This window comes from Carassius gibelio, chromosome A2, assembly GCF_023724105.1.
Source record: "Carassius gibelio isolate Cgi1373 ecotype wild population from Czech Republic chromosome A2, carGib1.2-hapl.c, whole genome shotgun sequence".
NCBI lineage: Eukaryota > Metazoa > Chordata > Actinopteri > Cypriniformes > Cyprinidae > Carassius > Carassius gibelio.
The window spans coordinates 29,301,612-29,314,611 of record NC_068372.1 but is presented as its reverse complement, the minus strand read 5'-3'; the positions used below and the strand labels follow the sequence as shown (position 1 = coordinate 29,314,611).

Genomic DNA, 13,000 nt, shown 5'->3' with positions numbered 1-13,000 from the left:
CCCTCCACCCCTTCTCCTCCACTAGAGTTCACTTTACACTTTCATATACGGGGGGGTACTCTAGGTTCGGGCCATTCCCGAGCTCGGAGCCCCTTCCCCGGACAGCACGCCAAATACGCATTATAATATTCAGTTAATTATATGTAAGTGTGAACTCGTGAATTACATGGTACTGTGAGGAGAGTAAGATCTAGATCCATGAATCTGCACTTGAACTGATTTTAGGTCACATCAATCAGATGAAACCGGCGTGCATCAGAAAGACCCTCAAACTCTCGCAGGAGACACATCACAGGCTTCACCCTCATTGTGCTGGGTAGATGAAGGCAGGCCTAATTAGCATAATTTCATAAATGATTTATCTTTTTTGCCAGATGCACAGGGACCGGCTGCTGTCACAAACAGGATTTTCATAAGTTTATCTCTGAAGACGTTGTGTTAATCCGCTTTAGTAGCTGTGCATGTAATGGCTGCGTCCCTCGCAGGGGGCCGTTCGCAAACAAGCGTCCCTCCTGACCCAGAGCCGGGCCGTGTGTTTGGAGTCTCCCTAAAGCAGATGTGCACAGCATCTGTGTGCTTATCACTCTTATTTTTGTCTCTCTGTCTGTCTGTCTCTCTGTAAGTAATACTATACTGCATTTATGCCTCAATATTTAATCAAATAAACAGCAATGTGTCCATGTTATAGTAGTAGTATGACATTAATCGTTTGGTCCACCATAACTCATGTTTGACAGGAACATCCATACAGCTTCTGTCACAGGACTTTGTCCCCAACATCATACAGTGAAGGTCATTGTGTTTTGGCTGTTTGTAACTGTCGGTCTTTGTTTGTCTGTCTTTCCTTGCCCTTCTGTCGTTCTTCCTCGACCTTGTTTACACTGATAGGCATTGTGCAGTATTTACTGGGAAATGAGGCGTCACAAATGACGGGGGGGGGGGGGGGGTTACAGATGACTACAGTTTCTTTACCTGCACTCTTTTTTGTTCATTTTTGACGTGTCGTTTTTTTTATTGTAGTAGGAAGGTTGTTCTTACCATTTCAGACCATGATTTTAGTTCATTTAGACTGCAAAATTAGATCAATTTATAATCCTGAATTAGGATTCGTATTAGAATTCTAATTCAGTCCTAATTCTGATTTTCATTTCATTTTCATCTGATGTTTCTCATTCTGGCTTTTAGTCTGATGTTCATCATAATTTTGATTCTGATTTTCCTTTTGATTTTACATGTAACTTTACAGGACTTTGAGAACAAAAGCATTGATTCAGAGATTTATAACCTGATTCTAATCCTGATTCTTATTACTATCTTATTATTAGTACTGATTCAAATTATGATTTTCATTATAGTTCTTATGTATTACTTTCCCTTTGTTCCAACCCTAATTCTATTTCTGATTTTCATTGTTCTTGACCAATTCTGATTCTCATTCCGTTTCAAATCCCGATTCTTGTCCTGAAGTTCATTCTGATTTTGGTTTTCATTCTAGTTTTGGTTCCAATACTTGGTTCTTTTTCTTTTTTTTTATCCCAATTCTCATTTTAATGTTCATTTTTTTTTCATTGTAGTTCTGGTTCCAAATCCGCTTCTGATTCTCTTTCTGCTTCTAATCCTGATTCTCATTTTGCTGTTCATTCAGGTTTACTCCTAAATAAAGTAATTTCAGTGCAAGTTCATAATCAAATCCGTTTGAATTAGCCTCCTGAATGAGTATGATTCAGAATTGTATCCTTGATTCCCTGATTTTGATTTTGATTCTATTTCTGATTTTCATTTTAGTTCTGATTCTACTTCTGATTCTCTTTCGGTTTCTAATCCTCGATTCTCATTCTGATGTTCATTCTGATCCTAATTGTCATTCTGTCTCTGATATTGATTCTGATTTTAATTCTGATTTGAACTCTAATCGGAATTTGATTATAATTCAAATTCAAATTTTCATTCTAATTCTGGTTCCTATTCTGTTTCAAATCTTGATTATGATTCTATTCTTCTTTCTTTTTTAATTCAGATTCTCATTCTGATGTTCATTCTATTTCTCATTTTGATTCTGATTCTAATCCTAATTGTCATTCTGTCTCAGATATTCATTCTCATTCTAGTGATGATTCTCATGGATTCTGTTTATTCAGATTTTCGTTTTGATTCTGATTCTCCTTTTTAATTCTGGTTTGAACTCTAATCAGAATTTGATTATAATTCAAATTTCAATTTAGTTCTGTTTCCAGTTCTGCTTCTATTCTTGATTCGGTTACTCTTCCTCTTTTAAACCAGATTTTCATTCTGATGTGCATTCTGATTCTAATCCTGATTCGGTTTGCTTCAGGATGAAGTGGACGAGTTGCGAGCAGAGATGGAGGAGATCAGGGACAGTTACCTGGAGGAGGAGGTTTACCAGCTCCAGGAACTGCGAAGGGAACTGGACCGCTCCAACAAAAACTGCCGGATCTTTCAGTACCGCCTGCGCAAAGCTGAACAGAAGAGTCTGCGTGTAGCTCAGACGGGACACATCGACGGAGAGCTTCTGCGCGGTCTGGAGCAGGATCTCAAGGTGTGTTTTTATAGGCAGTGTGTGGGGTTAAATGTGTGTTTTGATATCTAAGATCACATTGGTTAAACTCTTTTACTAATGAGAGATGAAAACAAAGTAACATAACATGTCCTTCAATCCATAGGTGGCCAAAGATGTATCTGTGCGTCTGCACAATGAATTGGAGACGGTTGAAGACAAGCGCACGCGGGCGGAGGATGAAAACGAACAGCTCAGGCAAAAGCTCATCGAGTTGGAGATCTCCAAACAGGCCATGCAGAACGAGCTCGAGAGAGCCAAAGAGGTACAACACGCTTCCCTATTACATATTGAGATACTTCTCCATAGTGCATACTTTTATTGAATTGAGGAAGTATTTTATAAGTCGCGATTTTTAAAAGCATGTTCATGAAGTAGTGTGTCGATTTTGCGTCTTTTAGGAAACGTGTGCTGTTTAATTTTTATTGCGGTTAACAGTTATTAAGAGGAAAATTCTGGGTTGTTTACTTACTGTTTAATTTCTGTGGACAACCTTTTATCCGATTACGAAAAAAAGCAGGAATTCTGTTTATATTAATGCACTTACAATGAAATCCTGAGGCAGCTACAGTTTTTTCAAATAAAAATGTGAAGCTTGTGTTTTTGTCAATGGCGCGCTTAGACTTTTTCGTATATAATGCATAAATCATTCAGAAATTAATGCTTTCCTCAAAATTAATAGTTAAGTAACATCAACACTGAGCAATAGGGTGAAATCATGTCTTTTTGCTATTGAGATGACAGTGAAAAATGGCCCAAATATCCTACACATTTGTATTTTTGAATATTTTTATCACTTGTTTATAAAAATACAACTCTTCATTGTTAGTATACATATTAGGTTCATTAAATACCTAAAGACAACTTTTGATTTTAATGATGTATTAGTAAATGTTGGATTTAACTTTACCGTACAGCAAAGTGTTTTATATAATATATATATATTTATACTTTACTGTACTGCAATGTGTTTTCATTGCAGTGCTACTTGTTTTCCACAGCATTGTTGTGCTTGAATTATAAATAACCCAGAATATTACGTGAAGGCAGTTGAAATGATTCAGACTGTAGAAATGCTGTGATGTAAATCTTGCTGGATCACCTTTGTTGAACAAGGCACTTAAACTCGACGGCCTGAGGGTTAGACTTCCTCCCACTGTTAGTGTACTGTGAACTGCTTTGAAGTATGGATGAATACATTAACTTTGAAGTCTGCTGTCCTGTGCATTAATGCATGAGAGGCCGTAGTGGTTGCTCTGCTTCTGTAATTGGAAGCTGAGGAGTTTTTTCTGGAGTTGTTCAGGTTAATCTGAAACAAATAAATGCAGAATTGGAGAGCATCTGTTTTGGCAATGCAATCTCCTGTTGCATTGCCTTTTTCGGATTTAGTCAGATTTTAGATCCGCTTTACAAATATGTATGTGCGTACGCTATACCCTTGTTATTGCAGTTCAAACAGCAGAGGATCACAACAGTGAATCATTGCACTGGTATCCCAGAATCCCCTTTGATTCATGCCCTGGGGGGAACAACAAATCTTCTTAAAGGAACAGTTCGTTGGAAAATTAAAATCCTGTCATTGTTTATTCATCTTCATGTCGTTTGAAGCCTGCATGGCTTTATTTCTTGTCTGTGGAATAGAAAATTCAAGCTGCTTTTTTTGACATGACATGAGAGCGCCATTGTTTGTTTTTGGGTGAACTTTTTTTTCAGGATGCTGTCAGCCTTTATGGTGTAAATGAATTTTTGTTTTATTTTTGCATTAATATTTATCATGTATTTTGGAAAGGTAAACACACTCACAAGGACATATATAATGAGTGTGAAGGAGAGAAAGTGTTGAAATGAGTGTTAGCGCTTTGTAAGCTATAGCGTGTCTCTCTGGAGGCTTGCCCCAGAAAAGGTCTAGCTTCACTTTTTCTCCATTCATCATTTTCGCCCCACACACAACATATGTGACTGAAATGGAGAATCATGCCATTTCTTGTACACTGCCATTTTTAGTTAACGTGACGTACTGTTCCAGCTGATGTCATGCCTTAAGTTTAAACCGGAGGCCAACCTTGTTTCAACGTTAACCGTTTTCAAACTTTAGCTGAAATATTAAAGCAAACATGAAATCAGAACTAACCCGGTTTGCTTTTTAATACACATCCCTGGTCTTAATGTGAACAGTCTATTGGTGTTTATGAAAAAACATGTTTGTTTAAATAGTTTCAAAATTGTATATGTAGTTAAATTTCAAAATGCTGCATAATGTAAGTAATGTTTTTTTATTTTGTTTCATGTCGACTTCAAAGACTTTACAGCTTAAAACCAGTCGATCAATCAATCGATCAGTTAGTTTAATTTATCGTATGTAAAGCAGAGTAGCTAAACATTTATTTATTTAAACAAATTTTTGGGTATTTTGCTTTAGCTTTTAAAAACAACAACAATAATAATAATTAATAACTTTAATAATAATTAATAATGACATACTAAAATAAATGCTCAATATCAAATTGCTAAATAATAATAAACAAATATTTTACAAATGATAAACATAAAAACTATACAAAAATATAATGAATGAATAAAAGGAAAAGGAAATAATTAATTGGAACAACCAATTATTTGACTGAAAGTAGTATTTGTTTTTGTTTTTCTGAATATCAAAAGAAACCGTATAGCAACTCAAGAACCCCTTCTGTGAAAAACAGTTCTTGATCAGCAAGATCTTTATTTTTGACCTGCATGTGTGGCACAGGTTTGGATGGTTTTTCTTGGAATGAGGTTAAGCTACACAGACGGGATGCTGTTTCCGTAAGCATCTAAATACTGATCTGGCAGTGAAGGAGCGATTCTGAACTAAAAATACAGCATTCAGTGTCATCAGAGTTCAGGAGGGTGCAACTCTAGATTTCACGATTATCAAAGCAGAGTTTCCACCTGTCTGTGTTTGACAATATAATGCTTGGTGCTTTTGATTTACAGTATTTACATTTTACAGGGTTTGAGGCACATAGATCTCTTTTCTTGTGCCGTCTTGCTTAAAATACTGTAGATATCAAAAGTGGCTTGAACTACTGTGTTTTCAGTTTCTTGCATGACATTTTGTGGCAAGTTTGCCTGCATTTCTTGTTCTTGTTAGTGACAAAAAAAGAAAGCAATGTGTTTGGATGTTTCACTTTTTTTTTCTGAGAATAATTTCCATAATTTCTCAAAGATTAAAAAAAATATATATTTAAATTACTAAATTTATATATATATTTATATATATTTAATATATAAAATATGTATAAAAATATTTTTTTAATATAAAATATATATTATAAAATGTGTTAAAATGTTGTGTATTATTATTTTGCATTTGTGTATTAAGAATGTTGGAGAAAATAGAAATACACTATTAATACACAAGTATTGTGATTAAAATATTTAAATTCACTTTTTGCTGTTATTGTATAGAAATGTTTTGTGTGTGCTATCGCTGGTGTCCAGGCTGTTTTCTGTCAGCTCGGGTTCCTGCAGTGGGATTGGCACTCGCACCAGAATTAATCCAACTGAGCTAGCTGTTATGAAACCTCCTGACAGAGAGAGAGAGAGAGAGAGAGACATGCTCAGAGAGGGAGAGATAGAGAGCGAGAGAGACATGCTCAGAGAGGGAGAGAGAGAGAGACATGCTCAGAGAGGGAGAGAGAGAGAGAGAGAGAGACATGCTCAGAGAGGGAGAGAGAGAGAGAGAGAGAGACATGCTCAGAGAGGGAGAGAGAGAGAGCGAGAGACCAAGAGAGAGAGAGGGAGAGAAAGTGACATGCTCAGAGAGGGAGAGAGAGAGAGAGAGAGAGAGACATGCTCAGAGAGGGAGAGAGACTCTCAGATGGGCATATTATATCTGTCAGGCTGTGATATGACATCAGTTTATGGAGGTTTTTGTAAACAGTTGAGTCGTCTCATGTGCGAGCGTCTGTCATTTGTAATGCACCGTACTGCCACCACACGTCCAGAACCCTGTTGTTCAGATAGATCAGCATGCAACTGAAATGTTGCTCCAGGTTTCAGAAGATTCTGTTCAATCTCAAATGTTATTATTATGTGGTATAAGCAGTGTTGTGGGTAACGCGTTACAAAGTAACGCGTTAGAGTACTCTAATTACTTTTTTCCTGAAATGTGTAACTTAACGCGTTAGTTTCGTGCGTAAGTAATCAGTAACTTCGTTATTTTTAAAAAAAAAAGTAATCCGTTATTTTAAGGAAAGGAAAATCCCGACTGCAGCCTGCTTTTTTTCAGACAGTAGGCCTAGGTCTATTGTGCCACCTGCGGATGTATCAGCGGAGCCGAAGCTCTGTGATCGTAAAGTCAATGGCTGTGATGCGTCTGTGCCCTGCGCCTGACCCTATGTGTGTGTGGGTTTTTTTTTTTCCGAACTCCCGGCAAGATAGCAGAGAGGACAGCGTTTGGTTTATGGAAGTACGCACATTATTTTCAATTTGTCAACGAAAAAGAAAAGAACATAACGGTAAAATGCACACTCTGCTTTGGTGAAAAGCTTCTGTCGACCGCCAAAAATTCTACCTCAAATTTAACGCTACGTTTTAATCACTACTTTGAAGAGTAAATGTAAGAGGACTGTGTTAAAGCGAATTTAGGCTTGTGACTGTGAGTGACACTTTAATAATAATTAGTTCAGCTATTAAGCGATTTGTCATTTGCCTGTGTGGCAGTGAAGGATTTAATTCGGTTTGTTATCATTTTGTTTTGACAGGCAGCTGTTAATTTCTGTTAGATCGTTGGCTGGCTGGTTGTTCATCAATTCTAAATGGATTTAAATCTGCAAGCTTGTTTAAGGTTGTGTTTACAAGTAAGCATACTTGTACTTTGATAACTGCATTATTTAAAGTTAAAGAAAAATCAGGAGTTATCTTGTGGTGCTCATAATATACAGTAGCCTAGGCTACCCGGGCTGGGTAACGTTAGGTGCGAATTTTGATTAATAATATGTTCTGTGATAATAAATAAATAAAACGCCTTGTGGAATAGCCGATTGCTGACTGTCTTTCCTGTTATTGTTATCCTGCAGTGTTAATTTAGTCGGATGACTGACGTTATTCATTGTCGGGAGTCACGACTTCTAGGTGCATTTAAAGGGGCCAGGGGCTATGTCTGTCGTGTGTGAGCCACTGCAAACGGCTTTTAATTTTTGGTAACGCATGAGTACTCTAACGCGTTACTTTTATGAATAGGTAACGCTGTATCATAACTGATTACTTTTAATTGATGGTAACGTTGTAACCTAACTAACTACTTTCCAAAGTAACTATACCCAACACTGGGTATAAGCACATAAAATAGAGCTGATCAGGATGTTGTCCAAACACTGGGAGAATTAGCCTTTCTCAACCTCGTTTTTCTCTGAGAACTTGTTTGAATATATTTCTTTGTTCTTTAACATAAATTACACACGGTCAGCTGTGTGCTTCATTGCACAGAAATGTTCACAGAAGTCTCTGTGTGGGCTAAATTGAAGGAAATGTACTCGCTCTCAGGCCAACCAAGATGTAGATGAGTCTGTTTCTAAATCAGATTTTGAGAAATGCAGCATTGCATCAGTGTCTCATCAATGGATGCTCTGTAGCGAATGGGTGCCGTCAGAATGAGAGTCTGATAAAAACATCACAATAATCCACAGCACTCCAGTCCATCAGTGAACATCTGGAGAAGATGAAAGCTGCATGTTTGATAAACAAATCCACCATTAAGGTGTTTTAACACTAAGCTGTCTGTTTTGTAAGAAATATAAATCCATAATCCATAATACCATTTTAAGACCCTTACAGTATATAGCAATTCTATTTTGCTATTTATTATCTCAGTGCATATGACTAAATTGAATTCTTCTTTGTGTTCATTTAGTGCAAACATAGTGGACATTTCTTGATTATTTGTAATGCTTTTATTTTGGATATTTAAATATTTTTAAGCTAATCGGCAACCAGTTACATTGAAATGTTACACTTTCACGTTACCCTGAATCTTCATTAATAAATGTTATAAAATATTGCACAAAAATGTCTTTCACGAATACTTATTATTAAAAATGACAGAAGTGCACTGAAAAGACAAATCGTTCTCAATATTTGTTGTTTTCATATTTGGGGTCAAATATTGTTGTGGTTTCTTCAGATGTTGTAATTCTCTAATTAAAAATGAATAAGGACTATATAGATTATTAAATAAATGAGAAAAGGGTTTTTAAAACTAAAACAAATCGAAATGGAAATGAAAAACATATATATATTTTTTATAAAATACTAAATATATATAGAAAATGTATATCAATAAAAACTTAAAATATATAATTGATGCTAAAATAACGCTTTCATATTTTGTTGTATTACATGACGTTTAGATTAATGCATTTGACAAATATTTTTATTCAAAGCAACTTATGTTGCATTTAAAGTATACAATTTATGATTTCATGCATTCCCTGGGAATCACTATGTTATTTACTGGTTTGAGATGCAGGAATGCATTAGGTTTGTATGAAGAACAGACTGAAATGTAGTTCTTTGTTTTATCTTTAACAAAATATATTTTGCAATCACCATCTTTGAATATACGCCATCTTTTCAGCAGGGCTCTGAGAGATGCATTAAACATCAGCTTGCTGAGGACCATCAAGAGCAATTAAGAATCAAGTGTGTGTGTTTTCATGGTGGATGAGTGTTTAATATTAGAAGTAGCATATTTAATTTGCTGTATGTTAATCTGTGTTCATATATTTGAAGGAGATAAACATTCAGCACAGCTCTTTTAATCTCCGCTGCTTTGCTTAGAGGTAAAAAACACAAGATCCAGGCTAAATAGTGTCTCTGTGTGCATGTTCAATCCAATCCACACAAATAATAGTGTGCTCAATATCTCTAGCACAATATTTCTGTTTAGTGTTCTCTTCAGTATGTGAATCAGAGGCAGTATCTTATACGAGTCCTTACAAAACACTGGTGCTACTACAGTACAGTATGGTATCAGATGGTATTTTGATATGTACAGTGGCACTAAATGGCGACTGTATTTATAGTTTTGAAATGTGACTTCTAAGAACAGCATTGTCTGATCTTTAGCCATGAGAAGAAATACATTTTTTTATTATTTATTTATTTATTAAATATATATGTATATATATTTTTAAACACCTTTCTTTTTAGTGCTACTAAAATAAACATAAACGGTGTATAAAAAGAGTTTTTATTTGGTATTCTATAAAATCACTTTTTTTGGTTGTTATTTTTCATTTTATTAAATATGTAATAATTATTAATAAAAATAATAATCAAATATTTAATAGATTATTATTATTTATTATTTAATTATTTATTTTACATATATTTGTTTTTATTGTTATTTTAGTTGTATTATTTTTAAACACCTTTACAAAAAAAATTACCTATGCAATTTATTTAAAATAAACAACAATTAACAAAAAATAAATAAATAAATTTGGTCATAATGATAATACCACAGTATTTTTACATTTTATTATTATTATTTTTTACAGTACTATTTAAGTACATTAGTATTTTTTATATATATATATATATATATATATATATATCATTGGGTATTTTTTGCTTAGCTAGAAATGTTTGCATTCACATACAACCAAAAACCATGTTAATATCGTACTTCGCTAACGATCTCTAAAGAAATTGTGTGTCCACAATCAGAATGAAGGTCCAGAGTTACTTTTAAAGTCAAATTCTCATATTTATCCTTATTAAAGCACATTAATTTAATTCAGCATTAATGAAAAGTGTCCCAGTTAGGCAAAATGGCTTTGGATCTCAGTGTGAAGAGAGTCAAAAACTAAACTACTCAACACAGTTAATCTTCAAAGCAGCGTGCCTCTTATCAAAGCATGACAGTGGGTCGTTAATTACATTCTGTCTCTAATTGAAAGAAATGTTGCAGGTTCTGTTCAGACGTTAGCACCTAGCATTACCACTTTCTAAAAATAATGCAACATGTACGCTCGTTGTCCTTTTCTGGGACTGTTATATTGAGAGTGTCTGTGACGTACTTTTGTGAGATACAGTGTGTGTGACTGACTCTCATCGCTCTACATTGCTTTCATCTCTTTCTCTGACTGTGTCTGCAATGCATTACTAGTGTACTGAATACTGCACTGTATATAAGTCATACTGTTTTTGTAAATAGCTTGTAAAATATACACATTTATACAGAGTAAATGCTCCAACCAGTAGTCTGCTACATTGTTGTCACATGTTCAGTATTTATATGCATTGTTTTTCTTGGGTTGCAATCATTTTTTTTATAAAATCAAAATTCTTAAGTTAAAAATAAATAGATATTCTTTCTGCTGTCAAATCTTGACTGATTTTTATATGTGATTGTAAGAATAACTTTTATATCATTAGTAATATTTCAAGATGATCACTGACTTGACTGAAGCAGCTTGGCTTTACTTAATTATCCAGACATCATTTTTATAAAAATCAATTATTAAATATCATCATCAGGTCAGCTCTGTTGCATTGCACTATATATTTTTTTTTTCAGAAAACTAAGATTTTAAATATCATCTTCAAATCTTAATGGAGAAATAGAGTGAGATTTAGCAATTCATGTATGTAACTGCTATACCGCTATCACAAACATCAGAATTTCAGATTTTTTCTCCAACATTTGCACCAAATTGCAGATTTTTGCTCTGAATAAAACTGACCATTTTTTCTCTTCATATTCTTACTATATCAGACTAGATGAGCCATAAAAGCCTGATGGATCAAATATAAAACATAAAACACATAATATTTTGCCTAAAAGTTCAATGAACTGTTCCGTTATTATTTTCTATGTCAGGCTTAACAGTATTAAAATGATTCATTTAAATCTAGGCGTGTTAAAAATCACAATTTGTATTGGCGGCAATGGAAAGTCAAGTCAAATCAAGCACATTGCATTATGGGATACAGTGTTCTGTGAAAGCAAGCAATACGAAGCATAACCTTTTATATTGCATGTACCTTTTTGGCCACATTTGTGAGAGATGCAATTTGAAACTGTGTGGGAAAAGCAGCACGGAGGAAAACATTATTCCAGGCCCGGCTCTTCCTCCCTCGAGTGGACAGAACTACTTCATAGTATTTGGCACTGAGAGAAAGACTGTGACTCAGTACAGCTCGTCTGGGAAAAACAGCATCACAGTGAGAATTATTTGGCATTTTAGCGGTGGTTTTAGATTCACAGTGATGCTCCACAGTCTGTATGCATCATCTGTGATCATCTGATCTGGAACAGCAAACTTCTCAACAAGCTGCGTTATTAGAGATATCATCTATGTCAACACAAGCTCAGATCACCATGTATAAGTAACAGGACACTACGGGTTAACACAGCTCACGTTCCCTTAACCCCAGTGTGTTTAATGACCTTGTGAAGATGCAGAAGTGGTCCAGGTGGACTCCATCCTGTTCACTTCTCCTGCTCGTCTGTTAGGACAGATGGCATCCCTCTAACCAGCCCTCAGAATGACAATGCAAAGCTTAACTGGACGTCTCAAGGGAAAAAGATCTGTTGTTGTTTTCCCTTCATCTTCTTTTTGTGGCAAGGATCAGGCGCCTGAGAGCAAACGCTAAATTCATTAACGGATAGTTCTGACAGGATGAGCCACTTTCAAAGCCACTGAAAAAAAACAACTGATATATTAGTGACATCATATCAGCTAAAATCTGATGTAGTGCTCTGTTTACAATATATTTTTTAATTCTATATTAGGTTTGATTTTAGGCTAATGAGCTATAATATTTGTTAATATTTATTTGTTTATTAACATCTTTTAATATATTTTTTATATGTAAATAATTTTTAAATATGCATTTGAATAATTTGGATTGTAATTTCTTAAACATATTTTTAAATGTTGAGCAGTTCATATATAAGAATACATATATACGTACATACACTTACATTTGTAAAAATTTTTGATGCAATATTTTTTAAAATGTTTTTACAGATAGATAGCGCTTTTTATAAATGGTAGAAATTTGAGTTGTGTGTGTGTGCATTATATGTATTATGTCATATAATTTCAGTTTTATATGTTATAAATTAAAATAAATTGCACATTAGTTATATAATATATAGTGTGCAATCTATCTATCTTATTATATATAACAAATATTATAATGAGATAATAATATATAATGCATATAACATAGTTTGCATTGAAAAAATCTTGAAATGCATTTTTTATTAAATAAGTGCATTAAATGCATGTATTTTTAAGCTTCTGTCCTCCTCCATTCAAACAGCTAACCAGATTTCCAGAAGCAGGTCTTTGTGAAGACATTAGTTGAGCACAGAGGTAATCTCTCTCCAGCTGCCCAGTGTCAGACGCCTCTGACTGCAGGCTCCGC

General features: G+C 34.5%; 1 protein-coding gene across 5 annotated transcripts in view; it reads left to right on the top strand.

Moving 5' to 3' along the window:
- Window positions 1-13,000, top strand: part of LOC127937933 (microtubule cross-linking factor 1-like) — a 52,827-nt gene that overhangs the window by 4,824 nt on the left and 35,003 nt on the right. For all 5 annotated transcript variants that reach the window (XM_052534320.1, XM_052534316.1, XM_052534315.1 and 2 more), the window contains exons 2-3: window positions 2,333-2,557; window positions 2,682-2,840. In XM_052534320.1, the coding sequence (XP_052390280.1) occupies window positions 2,333-2,557; window positions 2,682-2,840 (384 nt within the window). The remainder of the gene's footprint in view (window positions 1-2,332; window positions 2,558-2,681; window positions 2,841-13,000) is intronic.